Source organism: Sylvia atricapilla, chromosome 3 (genome assembly GCF_009819655.1).
Source record: "Sylvia atricapilla isolate bSylAtr1 chromosome 3, bSylAtr1.pri, whole genome shotgun sequence".
In the NCBI taxonomy this organism is placed as follows: domain Eukaryota; kingdom Metazoa; phylum Chordata; class Aves; order Passeriformes; family Sylviidae; genus Sylvia; species Sylvia atricapilla.
In genome coordinates, this window is record NC_089142.1 from 86,026,108 (window position 1) to 86,044,534 (window position 18,427).

Here is an 18,427-nt window from a genome sequence, read left to right on the forward strand (position 1 = left end):
AGGGAGAAGGGCTGGATCAAACGCCCCCCGAGACCCCGTGGCGGGGCAGGCGAGATTACGCTCTGTTTCCCGCAGCCAGCCGCCGCTCCCCTCCTCCAGCGGTGCGCCTGTCGCTTTAAATCCCGGCGGCCGGGCAGGGAATCCCTCTCGCAGCGCGTCATCCGCGGCAAGGAAACCCGCGCTCGCGTCGTGCGACGCAAATGACCATTTTTGGCAACGTGCGACAGCGGACGGCACCAAGCGGGGCGGGGGGAGGCGGGGCCTGCCGGGAACTGGGCGCCGCGCTGCCCCCGCCGCGCCGCCCGCCCCGCCCGAGCCGCCCGCACCGCGGGCCCGGGAGGGGCTGGCGCAGCGGGGCGGGCGGCGCGGCGGAGCCGGGCGCCTTCCCCCCGCGGCCGGCCCGCCTCCCCCCGCCCGGCGGCAGGTGGGAGGCTCCGCGCTGGCAAGGTGGGGCCGGTGCGCCGCGGGTTTGACGTGTGCGAGTGCACATGGTGCGGCGGCGGGCGGATAATAAGCGAGCGCGGCCGGGGCGATGCCATTGCTCTGAGTCACCGCGGGCGCGCGGAGCTCCCGCTCGCAGCGCCGCCGAGCCGCGGGGCGCAAGACCCGGCTGAGTCACCCCGCGCCGGGAAAAGGGGCGGCCGGTGTGTGGTGGTGGTGCAGGAGGAGGTTGGGGGGGCGGAGGAGAGCCGCTCCGCCTGCAGCCCCCGGGGCCGTCGCCGCTCCGCCGGCGGGGCGAGTTTCGCCGGGCAGCGCGGAGAGAGGACGTCGGCGAGAGCCCGCTTGCGCGCACGGCTCTGCTCCCGCCACGCCGCCGAGTCCTGCCGTGCCGTCCCGTCCCGCAGGCGCTCGGCTGCCAACTAAGCCACTTTTATCATCACTGTTATTATTTTTATTTTTGTTACCTTTTTATTTTTTAATTTTTCCTTTTTTTTTTTTTTTTTTTTTTTTTTACCTTTTTTCCCCCCCCACCTTCTTTCCCGTCTCCAAAGCCATTTTTATTATTTTTCTTCCCTCTCCGCGGCGAGCGTTGGGAGGCGAAAGGCAAGAGCCGAAGAGGTCGGGAGGGAGAAGGGGGCGGGGAGACGGCGAGGGAGCGGCGGGTGTCGGTGTGGGAAGGCGGGGACGCGGCTCCCCCGGCCCGACCTCGGACCATGTACCAGGACTACCCCGGGAACTTCGACACCTCCTCCAGAGGCAGCAGCGGCTCCCCGGGACACCCCGAGACCTACTCGAGCGGCGCAGCCCAGCAGGTAGGGCCGGGCGCTGCCCTTCTCTCCCGGTCCCTCCGGGGGCTGCTCCGAGCGCTCCCGGGACGGGAGTTCACCGCCACACCCGGGGAGCGGCCGGCGCTTCCTCCGCGATGGAGGCGCGGGCGCCCGGCGGAGCGGCGCCGGCCGCGGGGGCGCAGGCGGTGCCGGGGCGCGGGGCTGCCCGCAGCCGCCGCTCCGTCCCGCCGCCCTTAGCGGGGCGCCGCCGCTCTCCTTCCCTCCCTGCCCGCCCGCCCCGGAGCGGGTGCCGCGACGCGTCCGGAGGGACGCTGACCGGAGCTCCCCTCCTGTCGGGCCGGGGGTGTTGTGGGAGGCACGGCCTGCCCCGAACGGGGACGTGCGGGGAGGGAGCGCCCGGCGAGCAGTCTCCGCCGGCCCGGCCCCGGGTGGAGCGCGGTCGATGGGTGTCGGTGCCGAGCTCCTCGCCTGTCGCCCGGGCACCCGCCGCAGCGCCGGGCCGGGACCCGCTCGGCAATCAAAGGGCTCCTCCGGGAGACCTCTCCGCGAGGTCGGTAACGCGAATACAGGGGCGCACCGAACTCTTCCTCCTTCCTGCTTTTGTTCTCGTTGGGAGCTCCTCGCTGTCCACGTTCATCGCGCCCGCCCGGGTGGTGCCCGGGGCTGGCCCGCAGCACTTTGCGCGGCTTCGGTGGGACTTTGGGAGGTGCCGCCCGAGTTACTCACGGAGCTGTTGCAGCCGCCGTGGAACACGGAGGGATGGCTGGAAATGGGCTCTGGGTCTTTTTAGCGCCTGCGGTTGTCTGCCCGCTTCTCCCCCGCTAAACTTTGTCTCCGAGGCGCTGACACACTCTTTGCCATTGCCACGCTGGGACCGCGGGGGGCCCACGCTGGGAGCCCGCGGCCGGCGGCGTGCGGCTGTGCTCAGCCCTCTGCCCGTCCGCTCCTTGGTTCTGCCCGGAGCCGCCGGCCGTGGCTTTTTCCGAGCGGGAGTTTCCTGGGGCTCGCCGGAGCGCTCCGCGGCCCCGCTCCTTACTCCAGCCCCGCTGCCGGGCGGCTCTTCGAGAATGGGGAGTATTTCCTGTGGAAGCAGCGTGAATTCATGGACCTGAAAGCCCAGTCGTGTGGTTTGGGTATTTTTACCTTTCATTTTCCTAAGAAAATACCCCGGAATGACTTCTATGCCTAGATCGACTAAATCTAACACTTTTGGGGAAGGCATTACACAATCGGGCCAGTTATACAAACCCGGGTTATTTCATAACTTGTTTACATCAGCTGGCCCAGCCTCACTCTTTTTTTGCCTTTTCAGAGTTGGGCTTTCCTCCCCCCTTTTTTTTGTCCTCACAATATTATTTCTTGTGTGGCTTGTATGGGCGAAGTGGCAGCGTGAGGACAGTGTAGCCTTCGCATCAAGGAGTCATAGGATAATTAAAAGAGAGAAAACAAACAAACAAAAAAAAGGGGTAAAAAAGTCCAGTCTTAAACTCTGCCAACCGTACCAGCCCGTGACATTCCTCACATTAAAGAAGTTTTACCAGAAATGACTCGCTGCCGCTCCCTGCCTGCTCCAAACGCATCTCGCTGGTGCCCTCTGCGGGCTGCGGACTGGGGTTTCCAGGGATTCTAGCTCCGCTTATTCCCTGGTTTACAGTAAATGCTAGGACAGGGTGGAGGAGCGGGGAGGGGGGCTGAGAAGCTGGAAACGCCCGGCAAACTGCAAATTCTCACTCTCCCTTTCCTCCTGTGATTTAACAGCTGCTCTGGATTCAAGCACTTGCTGCAGGAGGTCGTGAAACTCTGTCACCGCTTCTCATTTGAGCTGTCGCAGTCCGAGCAATAGCTGGGTTTCCCCCTTTTTCTGGGGCTCCACGTCCCCAGGCAGCTCGCGTGCGTGCTGCTCGATACGGGGAGCAGAGCCCAGTTTCCAGGGTTACTATCTGAAACGGGGCTTTGAGCAGGACGTTGGCTTAGCGAGAACATAAATGTTTTCTTTAAGAATCCGGGAGATTTCTCAAGGCCTTGTGCTCCGTCTTTCCCTTGATCCTTACAGATGTTGTAGATTAGGATCAAATGTACGAGTTGCCTTTACCCTAGCAGTTGGGCTGTTCTGCTGATTCTGGTCTTTGGAGAGCGGCAGTTTTATCACTACAGAAAATATGCATTGCTGAAATTTTTTTCTTTATTGTGTTCTCCTTTTTTTCCAAAAGCAAGAAAAGATGCATCAGTCGCATGTTTAAATGGAAACTGTGTCTCTGAGCCAAAACTTTGATGCTTTTTAATTATTCTTTCCCATACAGCACAGCACTGGAACATTTTTCTTTTTAAGTTGCGTGTCATGCTATTTTTCTAATCACTGACTTGCCATGTGGTAAACATAGACTTTATTGGGAAGAGTTTGTGTACTCTTTCAGAGTGGTCAGCTTTTCCCCTGAGATATTATCGTACTGTCTTCAGTTTTCCTTCAACGAGATGTTCAGCACAGGAGAGCCATCAAGGGCCTTGTATTTATTGTAAGATCTATTACATATACCCTATATTTGATTATTGAGTAATGTTGAAGATGCTCTAGGATTTTTCTCGGCCACTTTATTGTTGGGTTTGATATTTTTTCCCCCAGCCATTATACCCGTTTCTTGACTAGTTTCTGGTGCTTACTTCAGCACTTTGCTCCACTCTGGACCTTCACTGACATCTGTAACTAAGACAGAACAGGGTGCCATATAGAAACCTTAAGGTGGAGAAAGGAACCACAAAGCCAAAGCTTGAAATGTCCCCGTGCTGTCTGTGCTGCAAAGTTGTGAGCTGCTAACGCAGTCTGTCCCTGCCTGTGGCAGGACTCGCTGGAGCCTCCCCCAACTCTGGATCTGAGGAGGCTCTCATCCAACCCCATATTTTTAAGGCAGAGCAGAGACTGACCTCAGTTCTTGGCACACGTAATAACAGGACTCTTTGTATTTGCTGTTTAGTTGTTGGGGTTTTTTAATGATACCTTCCTCTGTGTTTGCTTGGGTCAGGAGGAGAGCGGTGGGTTCGCGGCTGAGCGCGTGCTGCATGTGTAGCCCTGCAATCTGCCTATCGCCTCATCTCTCTGTAGTGCTCTGAACTCCTTGTAGAGCTGGCAGAGAGATGCTCCCAGGAGCTTCTCGTGGGTCAGGAGGGCAGACCTGTTCGTGTCTCGTGAGAGGAGAAAGCAGGAGAGGGTCTGGAAAGAGAAGCGGGGAGGTGGGTGAGGGCAGGAAGTGCTGCCAGGCTGGCAGGGGCATTGAAGCTCTCTGAGAGGAGGGATGAGGAGAGCAAAGATGGGGCTGCAGTTTGAGAAAAGGTCTGGCACCTCTGTGTAAGGAGGCTGGTGCTCAAAGGGGCTGTTCAGGGGAGGTGACAGGGAATTCAGGGCCTGTCAACAGCATCACAGGGGTCAGAGCTGATGGCCACTGGGCAGAATGTGGGGGGCCAGCAGCATTTTGGCACAGCAGAGCTGATCCAGTGCAGTGTCCTAGCAGGGAAAGCCAGGTATGTGGGGAAAACCTGATCAGTCAGGAAGCAATGCTTGTAAATTTGGTGTTAGACTGAGCACACTGTCTGTAGACTCAGCCTGCCACAGCAGTGTGTTCCTTAATTAGTTATCCAGGAAAAATACTGCCTTTGGAAAGTACAGACTACAGGTTGGGGGGATTTTTTTTTTTGTTTATTATTTTTAAGATGTTTTAAATTATTAGAAGGGAAGCTGGTGACAGAGATGGAGCATGGCACAGAGAGGAACTGGTCTCTTCCTCCCAGGTCTGCAAGCAGGCATTGTGGAGCTGCAGAAGGGATGTGGCTGAACTGAGCAGCTCCCCTCTGCTGTCCAAGAGACCTCTACTAATGTTACAGAAGGGTCCTAGGTTGAATACAGGAGTGACTGGAAATGGAGTACTTGCTTAGTCAATACTCAGAGCCTGATTTTTGTGTCAGATGCTTGTATTTTCCGTGGTTGATTTGGTGGTGGATCTGACTCTCACAACCTCTGCTGGGAATTTTTAGCATGTTGTTAGGTGTTGGCAGCAAAGGTTAGCTCTGGAATGCCAGTGGTGTCTCTATGGCAAAGCACCAAAAGCTCTCTGGATGTTTTGCGGTCGTAGTTTCTAGTGTCCCTGCAAAGAAGACACGACATTTCGTCTCTGCTTTTTGAATATGAAAGGGAGGGTGGCACAGATAGGTAATGGTCCTGGTAGAAGCCACCTGTGGATCTGGAAGCAGGGCTCACATCTCTCGAGCTGAGCTCATGGTTCAACTGGTCTTGTGCTTCCTCCCTTCTGCGAGGTTGAGGTCCTCTGGTTATGGAGGCACCAACGTCCCCTTCTGTGCCATGTAGTCACAGCCTACACCATGCAGAGCAAAGGAGGGGATTTGCACCCATAAATTCTAATGTAGTGTAGACAGTTGGAGGCTCCGAGCCTCTGTAACTAATTGGGAGGGGTGACATGGACTCTGAAATGTGGGATGAGCTGAGGCTGTGTTGGACTCAAGCTCCAGGTGAATCTCTGAGGTGCTGTTGGGGGTTTTGCCAAGGTCTTGGTGCCAGTGTCATCCTCTTTGTGTAATTTCCCCTCCTGCTTGACTCACTCCTTCCTTCTCTCACCCTTTCCTGCTAGATTTTGAGCTGTTCAGAGGTGTAAGTCAGCAGCTGTCAGTATTCAGACTGGGTCTTCTGGTCTTCAGGTGTTGGCAGCTCAGTAATGCTGGCCTGAAGTGCTGTAGGTATCAGCGTGTGAAATGCTATTTGCAGTAGCCTTGGTTTAACAAAGCTCTTAAGGTGGTTGTGCAGGCACACCCTGAAAAGGAAATCTGTGTTCAAGTGGTGTCCCTTATCTGGGACGCTTACCTGAGCTGAGGTCAGGCTGATGCAAGGGCTCTCGCTTCTCTGGGAAGTCAGGTTGTTGACCCAAGAATGTGCATTTTTTCAAGGCTTACAAACCAGTGGTGGTGACAGCTGTGGGTCCTACAAGCCCTGTCTGTTGCTCAGTGATTGCTGGAGCAAGGCCTGTCCGTTTAATCCAGTCTAACCATTAAAAGCCTCCTGAAAAGCTCAGCATAGACAAAAACATTTTTTTCTCTCCTGCTTCCCCCTCCGGGGACAAGCGATTGTTTTCCTTGCAATTTATTCCAGCATATTATCCAGATGGATTTACCTCTGTCTGTAAGAAGGTGTACATGTATTTTTGAGGCGATTATTACCTGCTGCCTTGGTTTTACTGCTGCCTTGTTTTGTCTAGACAGTGCAGAGAGCTGCAGGGAACTTGTCCGATCTGAATCCTAAGACCTATTTTATGGGCTGCTATTAAAATACATATCCTCGCACGTAACCATCTCAGGGCTGGGTTTCTCAGTGAGCACAGAGCTACTGAAGGAGAAGCAGGCTGCTGTTCTTGCCATACCAAACCCTACATGGACCAAGCCCAAATTTCAGGGCAATCCTTTGGTGAAAGGAGGCTTTGCTCTGCTTGGTAACGGCATTTCAGAGCTGAAGTTTCTCTTCCTTTTCTTTGGGCTTGAAGAGAAGTGTTTCTCTAGAAACTCCTTAATTTCCCCTTTTGCTCCATGCCGGAAGGAGTGGTGGGCACTGGCAGGAGGTGGCAGCAGTGGGGATGGTGCCTGGCAGGGGAGACTGGGTCAGGGTATGCTGGGGAGGTGTGTGGGGGAAGAGGAAGGAGGAGGTTGGGAGAGGGTAGGGCTGCTCTGGAGGGGAAGTGCCTGAGCCCAGTGTCTTCCTCCAGGGGACTGTGTCAGGCAGGGGCAGCTTAAGATGCTGCAGGGGCACCAGCTACTGGTGTTTTTGCTTCAGGTGCTGCTTTGATCCTCACTGGTGCTGCTCCTGAGTGCCTAGCTGGTTTCAGAGTAACCACTTATGTTCTGCTCTCATTGACTGTTTCTTCTCTGCTCTCTCTCCCTCTTGTCCTCTGCCTTTCCTCCTAGAAATTTCGAGTAGATATGCCAGGATCAGGCAGTGCTTTCATCCCTACGATCAACGCCATCACAACCAGCCAAGACCTGCAGTGGATGGTGCAGCCCACCGTCATCACCTCCATGTCAAGCCCTTACTCCCGTTCGCACCCCTACAGCCACCCGCTGCCCCCGCTGTCCTCAGTGGCCGGACATACGGCTCTCCAGCGTCCTGGTGTCATCAAAACCATCGGGACCACAGTGGGACGGAGACGGAGAGATGAGCAGGTAACTGCAGTGGGGAGAGCAGCTGCGAGTGCCTTGAAAACGTACAGAGATCTTCCCCCCTGCCCTGTCATGAGATCTGAGCACTGAGGTCCATCCCTGGTGCTGTACACGTGCTGGGGCTTCTTAGGGTAGCATAGGGTGGAAGCTGGAGGGTGACTGTTATTGCTGCCTCCTCATCATATGGTGAGATTTACCCAAGTGTTTGTTTCATCAAACACTTCACATCACTGGCCCGCATTGCGGCTTGGTTTCAAAAGCAGGTGAAACTCTGAAGTTGCGCCCTGGGTTTCAGTCTGAGTCTCTGCCACTCCAGGCAGAAGGAAACCTCCAAGAAACCAGAGCAGCTTTCATGTAGGTTCTTAACAAATCTGACACCAAATTACATCAGCTAGTGTTTTCTGTCAGCTCTGCAGCTGCTAGCACTGCTCCAGTCTCCATTTCTGCAATACCCCCAGTGCCAGCCAGCATCATGCAGGGAGGAACAGCTTCCCTAGAGCACCTCAACTCTAGTATGAAGAGCCTTCTGGATGACTGGGGTCTAAGTCCACCTTCCCACTACAAACCTGTAAACACGTGATCTTTTTGCAGCAGTTTAGTGAGGATCCTGTATGAGATTTTTCTGCTCCAAACCCAGAGGTATTTTTGTAACTGGCATGGGTCGGCTTGTACCACTGCTGCCCTGTGCTCAAGCTCCTAATGGGATTATCAAGCTGGGACTGGATCTGGTGCAGGCATCTCATCTTCTGGAAATCAGCACTGCTGTTCTCTTAGTAAGAATCAGCCTTCTCCAGGGCTATCTGGTTAACAGCTATTCATAGTGCTAGGCTGATTTCTCTTAAAAAAAAAAAATAGATCTGACTAAACTCGATCTCCCCAAGTTGTTCCCAAGCAGCATTTGTGTGGGTCGCTGCAGAGCAGTGCAGTGAGACACCCTCCAGACATGAATGCATGCTGTTGCGTGAGGTCTGTTTCTAATAAGACTCACCAGCCCTACTTTTACTTCTACGTCATCTGTTTTGATTCACAGTCCGATTATTTTATGTGGAGTTGCTGCCTGGTTTAGACCCAAGAGGTTAAAGTTAGAGTTTAGCAGTACCTCTGTGTGGGGAGCTGGTGTGGCTGCAGTGGGGACCCATTTTTGGGAGGAAGGATGGGGTAGCCGTGGTGGTTCGGGTTCGTGCCAGCCTTTTCCACCAGCTGGAGCTACTTCCCTGTTCCCTGCGTGCAGGGCTGGTGTCCAAAGGCAAAGAAAGTCTCACAGAACTGGAGGAATAATTAGCAACAACTAATTTGTTTGACAAATGCTGCCTCTGTGTTCACAAATTGGCCGTGAAGAGATCACCATATTCTCTGCTTTATTTGTTGTTCAGAGTTATTTGCTGAAGGATGCCTGCCAAGCAATTCCTGGCCTGTGGCTTGTTTGCAAGCCGTTCATTGTGGGTCATTCAAAGCCAAGTCCTTTTGATTAGGCACGTGCTAAGGCAGTACCCAGGCACTGTGCTGTGGCCCTTTGGCTCAGGTTTCCATGGCTGGTGCTTTGAACGCCACATCAGAGTGCCTTTTTGGAAAACATTGTGTAAGACTTTATGAAAAGAGCCTGTTTTGATGAACGTTCCTGACAGTGAATGCACGTATTGGGCTTGGACAAGCTATGGATAACGCACACGGCAGGGGCATAAAGAGTGCCAAATCCAACCGCTTTCAAACAAATCCAGCAACCACTGATGGAATATTCCTTTTTAGACCTGGTAGAATGTTAAGAACATCCAGATTAGGGGCTTCTGCCCTGCCTGTGCAATTTTTGCAAAGTAGAATCTCTGAAACAGGTAATTTTAAAATTACTGAAGGCCTTTGGAGCAGAAATTTTATTCCAAACTTATGTCGATGAGATCTGTGCTTCCAAACCATGAAAGGGCTCTTGAGAACTGTACGCAGGGGCCCCAGTCAGCATAGCTTCTGTGTGCATGCTCAGTGCAATTGCTATACTGTAGATAGTTGTGTAAAAAATACATTTTTTACCCTGCACTCATACGGGGCGGAAAGTGAGTGGGCAGAGCTGTAGCAGGCAGAGCAGTGCCTGCAGGGGCTCCTTACTGGGGGAAATATGCTGCCCAGCAGAACGGAGGTACTCCTCTACCATAGGATGAACATTGTGAGCTACTGATGGAAAAAGCTTTTGGGCCTAAATTCTGTCTCCTGAAGTCCTGGAATTGCTTGTGTTGCTCAGTGAGCATCCAGGGGCTAGTGTTACATGCAGGTGAAATCACTGGCACAGATCAGATCCTGAAAAATGCAGAAATGAGAGAGCTTAATGCCCAGAGGCTGAAGTAAAGTTACTGAAACTGCATGCATCAAAATTAGGGAGATAGAGCAAGCCAAAACAAACTAGGCTGGGGTTGGAGTAAAACTAACAATAAAAAGATAGTAAAACTGTGAATGTCTCATTTGTGACATTGACAGTCCATGAAGATATTAAAACTGAAGCTTTTCCGAAAGAGGTGGTTCTTTCCATTCTCTGCTGGCACTCTGTGATATCTGACATGTGCTTTGCCAGGTGTCAGGGTTTTTACTTTCATTTACAGTCACCAGGCCAGAGTCCCTGCAGCACACACGTGCGGGGTGAGGCTGAAGGATTAGGGCACAAGGTTGGAGTGCAGGGCTGAGCACGTGCCCTGGATCCCCATGCTGGGCTGTCTGCACGGCTCCCGCGTGCCAGGTGCCACAGCAGAGAGTGGGGCCGCACTTGCCCGCCCTGTGCCCTGCTGTACTGGCTCCCTGGCCTTGGCATGGCACAAACCTATCTGCTGTTGCTGGGGTTTGTAAAACCTTGTCCCAAACCTCAAAAGCTAGGCATCGCTTTGACCAGGTCTTGTGAGCTCCTGCCCGCTTCTTCTGGTTTCGCAACAGTGTAGCTGGATGGGTTTCTATGGGACTGCTCCTGATTTACATCAGTGAGGATGTCAGCTGGCCTCAGGAAGCCCTTGATATCACTGGAGCCTTGCCTGCTGATGCAAGAAGCAGTGTGTTATCTCGCTGAGTGCTCAGAAATCTGAGGTCAGATTTTTGGGTGGTATAAATCATTGTTGCTTCATGGACTCCATGGGAGCTCTGCTGATTTCCCTGTCTCCCTCCACACACCATCCCGACCTTCAAGCAAACAACTATTTTTGTGTGGGAAGCAGCAGATATTTTCTTTCAAGAAAGAGGCACTTACACAACATCGTGCTCTGGTTTTGCTTAACGTACCACCCAAGTTGTGAAACAATCAGAGCATCTTTTATCTGTTTGGCCTTGGTGCAGATTCACTGCCCTCTTACACAATCTTCTCCCTGTGCCCCGCTCCTTCTCCTCACCCTTCTGCTAAGACCTGGTGCAGGCAGAGATACTGTGTGCTTTCATCTTCTGCTGACATCAGTGACGAGGGGGAGTGCTCAGCATCCTGCTGGATCAGGCTTTTTTCCTTTGCATTGCGGTTAAATCCTCACAAACTTAAAGGAATGCCTTGCTCAGATCTGATTGGATTTTCTTGGCACTTGCCCACAGCTGTCGCCTGAGGAAGAAGAGAAGCGAAGGATCCGGAGAGAGAGGAACAAGCTGGCAGCTGCTAAGTGTCGTAACAGGCGTCGAGAGCTAACAGAGAAACTCCAGGCGGTACGTGCCCTGCATACATTTCTCCTTCCTTGTCGCCCACCCTTCCCACCAGCTCCGAGGGCATTGTTCTTCCTCCACCAGCACCACACTCTGCCTTCCGCGTCCAAGGCTGCCCAAGGGTACTGCTCCTCCATCAACAGTAGCTGATGAGGGAGACTTGGGCCTGGAGCTTAGGACCCTAAAATTCTCTTTGCTGAGTGTCCAAAATGTCCTAGGAGCTCTCTTCCCTTCTCGTCTCTCAGCTAGCATGAATCTCCCTGACTCTGGTCACCTTTCATGAGTGGAAATAAAAGACACTGTGTGCCTCAAAGGCAGGCTTTAAGGATAAAAGCACTAAAGAGGTTGGATCATCTGAAAGCCATAGAAAATAAGGCAGATGTTATGTGTGCCTGTCAAAGCTATACCCTTTAGGCTTACTCCTTCTTTGGAGGTGGGGTAGTAACCGACTTCCTTCAAAAAGGAAGCACCACAGAGATGTGTGCCCTGATGCTGTACAAGTAATAATTAGTAAAGCTGGAGAAGGTAGACCTGAGCATAAGCACCAAGTGGTGGGTAGGGCACTGGTTGAAGAGATGATAAAGTTGGGTTGAGTGAAATCAGCTGAAGGAAAGGCTCCAGTGCTCCTGGTCAAGAACCAGCCTGGTTTTATCCAGTGGTCTTGTTAACAAGCACAGCAGCAGTAAAAGAACACACGTGAAACGTGCTGCTGCCTCAAATTAGGAGTTGTTCTCAGTGTAAGGGAGGGCGGGACATCCTGTAGAAATGTAGTGACTGAAGTGATAGAAGTGAAAGGAGCGTGCAAAGTGGGAAGTCAAATCCTGAAGGGCTGAGTGTGAATTTTGTGAAGTTACAAGCTACTGACATGGGAAGGTACTACTGCTCCCAGACTGACTGTGATCCATCTGCGTGATGTGACCATGGGATAGGCAAATGTATTAACTGTTCATCAAGGGGTGATTCAGTGTTAGTCCTTTGGGCAAGAGTTAGACAAGTGTCAACCTAATCTGAAATATGCACTACAGAAGTAAAATGGAAACAGTTTAGAGACTGCTATACGCTACCTCTTGTCAAAGTGAAAAGAATTACTGGCCTAACATAAAAAAAACAATGGGAGGAGATCTGGGTCCTCTGCTAAGGTGTCTGTCAGGCAGAGAGCAAGGGAGAAGACTGAAGTCACCGGCGAAGTCACAGTGGCAAAAACCAGCCATCAGAAAATTAAGGCACATTCATGAGATTATTTATAACCCTTAGACTGGGGATGCATGGGAATGGCCTACAAATAGTCACCTGAAACACAGGATGCTCGACTGGCAATGACCTGTTGTCTTCTTGGCTCATGAAGAATCTGGGGTGTCTCTACCTGTGCCAGATGGGATCTGGACTTGGTGGCCCTGTTTTAGGTGATAAGTAGTTTGAGCCTTTACTATTTTATTTATTTATTCCCCTTTTGTCTGCAGGAAACTGAAGTACTGGAGGAGGAGAAGTCAGTGCTGCAAAAGGAGATCGCTGAGCTCCAGAAGGAGAAGGAGAAGCTGGAGTTTATGCTGGTGGCTCACAGCCCTGTGTGCAAAATCAGCCCCGAGGAACGTCGGAGCCCACCGTCCAGCAGCCTCCAGAGCATTCGGACTGGAGCAAGTGGAGCAGTGGTGGTGAAGCAAGAGCCTGTGGAGGAAGAGATCCCATCTTCCTCTTTGGTCCTTGACAAAGCCCAGAGGTCTGTCATTAAGCCCATCAGCATTGCTGGAGGTTTTTACGGGGAGGAGGCACTCAACACTCCCATTGTGGTGACCTCAACACCAGCCATCACTCCTGGCTCTTCCAACTTGGTGTTCACCTACCCTAACGTGTTGGATCAGGAGTCTCCTCTCTCCCCTTCTGAGTCCTGCTCTAAAGCTCACCGGAGGAGCAGCAGCAGCGGGGACCAGTCCTCAGATTCCTTGAACTCTCCCACCTTGCTGGCGTTGTAATCCCCCTGTGGCCCCCCATTTTGCCAGTGTGTTACATCCCCCACAGCACCATGGGGGGAGCCCCCTCCATGGGATTAGAGACAGGCACAGGATCGTTCAAGCACAAGGGCAGCAAGAACAAGGATGGGGAAGTGCTACAGCTCCAGGAAGGAGTGTGAGGACCAACGCGAGCTCCCTGGAGGCAGGAAACGGCAAGGGTGGGACTTGACACACCAGGGTTGTTTGGAGAGGGTAATGTCCCCTCTGTAGGGACTGCCTATGGAAACCTCTTTGTGGCCGTAGTGGACCTGGGGAGCATTCCTGGCCAGGACTGAAGGCGAGCTGCAGACGGTTGCTAGTCGTCCCTTTCCTTTGTGGATTGACCTGATCGGTTGTGCTCTGTGCTTAAATCATTCTGATTAGTTGATCTTACAACTTCTCTCTTGTGTGCTCACGCTCTCTCTCTCTCTCTCTCTTTGCTTTATCATTTCCAATGTTGTCAATCCCATTACATTTCACTCAGTTGCTCTGAACTCTTAAGTCTTATTAGGATCTTTCCTCTTGGGAATAGCTGTGGGAAACATGTAGGATTGCCCAGATAGGAAGATGAGAGCTGGGAGGACCAGGAGATTGGGGGACCAAGAGGAGTCCAAGAGCTCAGCAACAAGGGCAGAGCCTGTAGTCTCTAGCCTGAGGCACAGAAACAGCAGAAGGCTCATGTGGAAGCCTTTCTTTTTAAAAATGTGGATGTATTTATCACCTTGGGCTCCTCAAAAAAAAAACAAGTTAGCATCTCAGGGCCAAAGTAGCATCACAAAAGCTGCTGGGCTGGCACTTAGCAGTCACTGGCAGGGTTTTACTCTAGTTCGCTGGATATCAAGTCTGCTGCTTGTTGTTTACTTTTCCTGGGCTGTCTGCTGTCTAGGGAGTATTACATCTTCCTGCCCATCAGGGCTCCTGACTCAGAGGCTGATCTCTTCCCGTTAGTAAATCTTCCCCTCCCCTTGGCCATATTTGCGGAACATGCTACAAAAAAAAAAAAAAAAGAGGTGGCACCACATGTCTATAAATCTAGGATGGAGACTGGCAGCAGCTGAGATGGTGAAATTAGCTGGCTGTACCCTTGCTGATTTTGTCATTGTTAGGAAACAAAGCAGCACGTATCCACCAGCACAGCACAGGCCACAAGGCCCCAGCTCCTGACCAGGCAGGAATGGCACGGATAAAGTGTTGACCTATTTGAACTAAAACAGAGCTTCTGACAAGCTCTAGCAAATGACAAATTGATAGCCAAGGAAAATCGATTAGCATTATTTGCACCTTGGTCTTTGGCCTCTGGTTTTTCTTTAAATTACATTTGATCTTGTTTTGTTGTGGTTGATTGGCCTGCAGACAAAGAATCAAACCAAAGCGCCCTTGCCCTTTCTCTCCTCTTGGGTCCTTCTCTAGCCTGTGGGCTTGACTGCTACTACTAAGTGCTCGCAGAGGGCACAAGCTCTCCAGTGCTCGTGTTCACCACTGAAAACAGTAATGTGTGTAATCTATTTCCACTTGGAGCCGAGCTCAATTTCTGGTGATGTCAAGGCACTGGAAAACCATGACCCTGTACACACTAGAATTGCCCAGCTTGCCAGCTAAACAACTTAGGAGATAGCTCTTCGGTCCTGCCTATTGAAGCTGTGGTGGCAGCTATTTATTTTGGTGCAAGATTGTTTTTTTCTTTTATACACATACACATGCATAAATATATATATATATAATTTTTTTTAAATCGATCAAAACTGGGGCATTTCTTGTTCAGGCTGGACCTGGAGAAATGCAACATACAATTACAGGGCTAGTCGTATGTGATGCAAAACTGCTGGAGTCCCCACCAACTCCACTGGGAATTAATAGGGTTCAGTCTTGTGGAACTGGAACTTCACTCAGCAGGGCTGGCTTCCCTCAAGCTCTGGCCACTGCCCATTCCTTGAATCATTTCAAAGGGACACTATTCTGGCTCTAAAAGTGGACTTTGGCTCTTTTATTATAACTATTATTTTTAACCCAGGTATTTATGAAACCTGCCAGAAAAATGTGAGTGATCTTTTTGCTTCATAAAGCTGATTGGATTCAGGCTTTTTCTACCTTGCTTAAACACTTCCATTTTAATACTGGTGCTAGAGGTTTTAAATGGACTAAGTAAAATTAGTAAAGGAGTTGTATTGTCCCTTACATGTACATTAAAACTTCCTTTCTAATAAAATAAATCTTAAATTTCCCATAGTTAGTACAGAGGATCCACTTTTCTTAGGGTTTTACATAGATGATACCACTTTAGGTGAAACTGCAGCTTCTCTTTTTCCATTTAACCAAATGCTTGTTTGGGCCATTCTGGACTGAGAATCTAAAACTGTTAATAAAACATCTCTGCATGTAATTTCCACACATTTTTTAAGAAGAACACTGACAAGTGGTGGGTGAATCCTAAAATGATGCAGCTACTTTTGAGGCTAGCTGACCAAGATTGCTGTCTCCTGTGAGATCAGGAACATCCACCCCTTGTAGAGGTTTCAAGAAGTCAGGTGTCTCCTCGGATCTAACTGGTGGAACAACAAAGACATACCTTAGGTTCTGGTCATTGAATCATTGCCAACGGAGCTGCAGCTGGTCCTTGTCCACTGCCTCCTGCCTGGTCACTCACCTGCTCAGAGACAGCACAAGATGCTCCCCTTTCCTGACCTGTGATACTGACGGGAGCCATGTGAAACTGCTCAAAAAAGAGGATTATTTTCTAGTGTTTGGAAAAAGCCCCCTTCTTGTGCCTGTGCATTTTCTCCCTCAAGTCTCCTAAAGAATGTCTGTGTTGGGATCACTGGTCTCCAGCCTTTTGTATTTTGTGGATCAGCCTTAACTTTTTGTTTCTGGCAGGCAGGTACAACTTCGCTCCCACTCTGGTCTGGCCCTACATTCTTCTTTTCATGTTTTCTGGTGTGCTCTTTGGGAACCAATTGTCCTTCCTATGCCCAAAATGTTATTTTCCATGAGTACCTTCCCTGCTGATTCCTAAATGTAGTGTCTCCATGTTCTGCATGTAGTGAGGATGTGGGAGCTGTTGTAACTAGTGCTGACAGAGTTGTTGAAGTCAGTAGGAAGAGGCCCAGGGAATTTCAGCTGGTATTGGGTCAGCCCCCTGGTGACTAGTCTAACAGAGCCTCTCCTGACATCCTAAATTAATTTAATGCCAAACTGGGAGGAGTAGTAGCAGCTGCACTGAAGGAAACATTCAGCTTCTAGGTGATGTTTGCCATTCCAGTTTTGCCCTCATCCCTCTTTTCCCAGTTGTGGCATTGCCTTCATATATTCCTTTCTTGTAGATGTGGAGACTGGGTAAGTCTCAATCCACTTGTGGTGTGGTGGGATTTGGGACCAACATGCTGGGGACAGTAGCTCTCTGTTGTGTTTTTATAATTATTATTTAAATGATCTATTTAGTTCATCTGAACCTTTAATTTTGCTGCTTACTGTATGTAGGATCCACCTGGCCTTCGTCCTAAATGAAAAGAAAAAACCAAAATGAAAACAAACCTAAGACACCTCCCTTCTCCCTGGTCTCTTATTATTTATTGGCAGGCAGCCATCCTGTGCCTGCTTCAGCAGATCTGCCTGCCATTAATTTAACATCCTCCCAAATCACATTCCTGGTGTTTGGTTGTTGCCTTTTTTTTTTTTTTTTTCCTTTTTGTTGTTGCTTTTTTTTTTTTTTTAATCCTAAAAAAGACTTCTGAAATGTAAGGAATCTTATTATCATGACACAAGTTCATTTTCATTAGGAAGGCCAAGTCAAATGTTTTAAGAGGTGGGGGGAACAATATACACTTATTTCTTATTTATTTATCATGTTTACATCTTTTTTTTTTTCTGTTCAAGACTTGGATATAATAAAGAAAGCATTAAAAATACTACAATCTTCTTTTTTTTAGGCTAATAATTTTTTTTTGATTCCTTAAATAAAAGAATCTGAGTTTTGTTGTTGTCTGTATAAAATGTAAAAAGAGATATGTTTTTAAAGATGCATTATCATTCCTCTGTGAACAGTAGGTGGAGTTCAGGACAAATCTCAGAACACAAGATAATAATAAAATCCCATCCTGTTTTACTTAATTGTTCCCCTCCTATCCTGTATGATTAAAGGGTTATTCCACTTTCTTGTTTGTGGTTACTTGATGTTAAAACCATATTAAAATGTGTAGGAAATAGGTATCCAATTGTTTTTGCTCAGTGAGAGGATAAACTGTTGTATATATCTTGATATACTGTGTAGTTCAAAGTAACATCAGTAAGGGATAGTGCATCTTTATTAGAGCGATAAGTTACTAGTGTCACTCAAGTCTGCTTTAAGATCCTCAGATACAGAAAGGGCCTGGTTCTGATTCCACTCACGTGGGACAAATTGAAAGTATCAGTAGCATTTTGCTGCTGGGAAGCAGATGTCAGTAGTGAAATGAAGTCTCAGCGACTAACAGGTGACCATGAGGATTGTTGGAGGTTTGGGGGCACCATTATCTTTTTTTTTTTCCCTTCAAAAGTTTTAAATCATGAGTTTTCTTTTTTACTGTCTGTCTGCAGTGAAATAGTTTCTGCCACAGAGGTTCTTAAAGATGACTGCTGAAATGAGACCGTTCTTTGCTAATAGTGATCTTGATGTCGTTCTTGCAGTCCTGGGGAATTTCATCTCTGAGGCATTCTCTCTGGTGTTGTCTCTTTTCTGTTCTCGTTATTTTACTGAATTACAGGCCTACAGTATTTGCACTAAAACAAAAAGCTTGTTAGAGAAAGCTTGCTGCTACAAAAGAAAGAATATTAAAATGGTTTTGCTTTTACAATTTTAACTGAGTAGCATTTTGTAGAATAAAATCAATCTGGACTGAAAAGAAAAAATGACTTTTCTTTTTTCCTCTGCACCTTCTCCCCTCATACTTTCTTTTTATCCAGTTCCTCGGTGGTATGATGTTCCCCCTTCTCTTTTGGTGCTCAGTTGTAATGATTGGCTGTATTGTTGACTATGCTGCTGAGAGTTATGACACTTGTAAATCTCGTTTTAATGACATTGTGGACACTTTTGTATAGCAAGAACTAACTGGAGTTCTCTCTGTTAATTGAAGTCATTAAAAGGCTCCCTTTGCCATGAACAATTAAAAGCTCGCATGTTCCTTCACTATGAACAAATGGATTCAGCATTACCAGGTGCCTGGTTGCAGCACATTTCAAGGCTTCTTTCGTAAGAGCAGCTGCAATCCCAACAGCTGTTACCTGCAACAAAGGTAGATGGGGCAGAGACTAGCAGAGCAGCCCACCTGGGCTAAAGCAAATAAAGCACTAATTCTTTCAACTTGGCTTCAAAAAGGAAAG

General features: G+C 49.6%; 1 protein-coding gene across 1 annotated transcript; it reads left to right on the forward strand.

Annotated features, from left to right (window-relative positions):
* The first annotated feature begins 403 nt into the window (after window positions 1-403).
* Window positions 404-18,216, forward strand: FOSL2 (FOS like 2, AP-1 transcription factor subunit). The gene is made up of 4 exons (XM_066316050.1): window positions 404-1,253; window positions 7,185-7,439; window positions 10,983-11,090; window positions 12,548-18,216. The coding sequence occupies exons 1-4, from the start codon at window positions 1,155-1,157 to the stop codon at window positions 13,055-13,057; spliced, it is 972 nt and encodes a 323-aa protein (XP_066172147.1). The 5' UTR covers window positions 404-1,154; the 3' UTR covers window positions 13,058-18,216.
* Window positions 18,217-18,427: the final 211 nt, after the last annotated feature.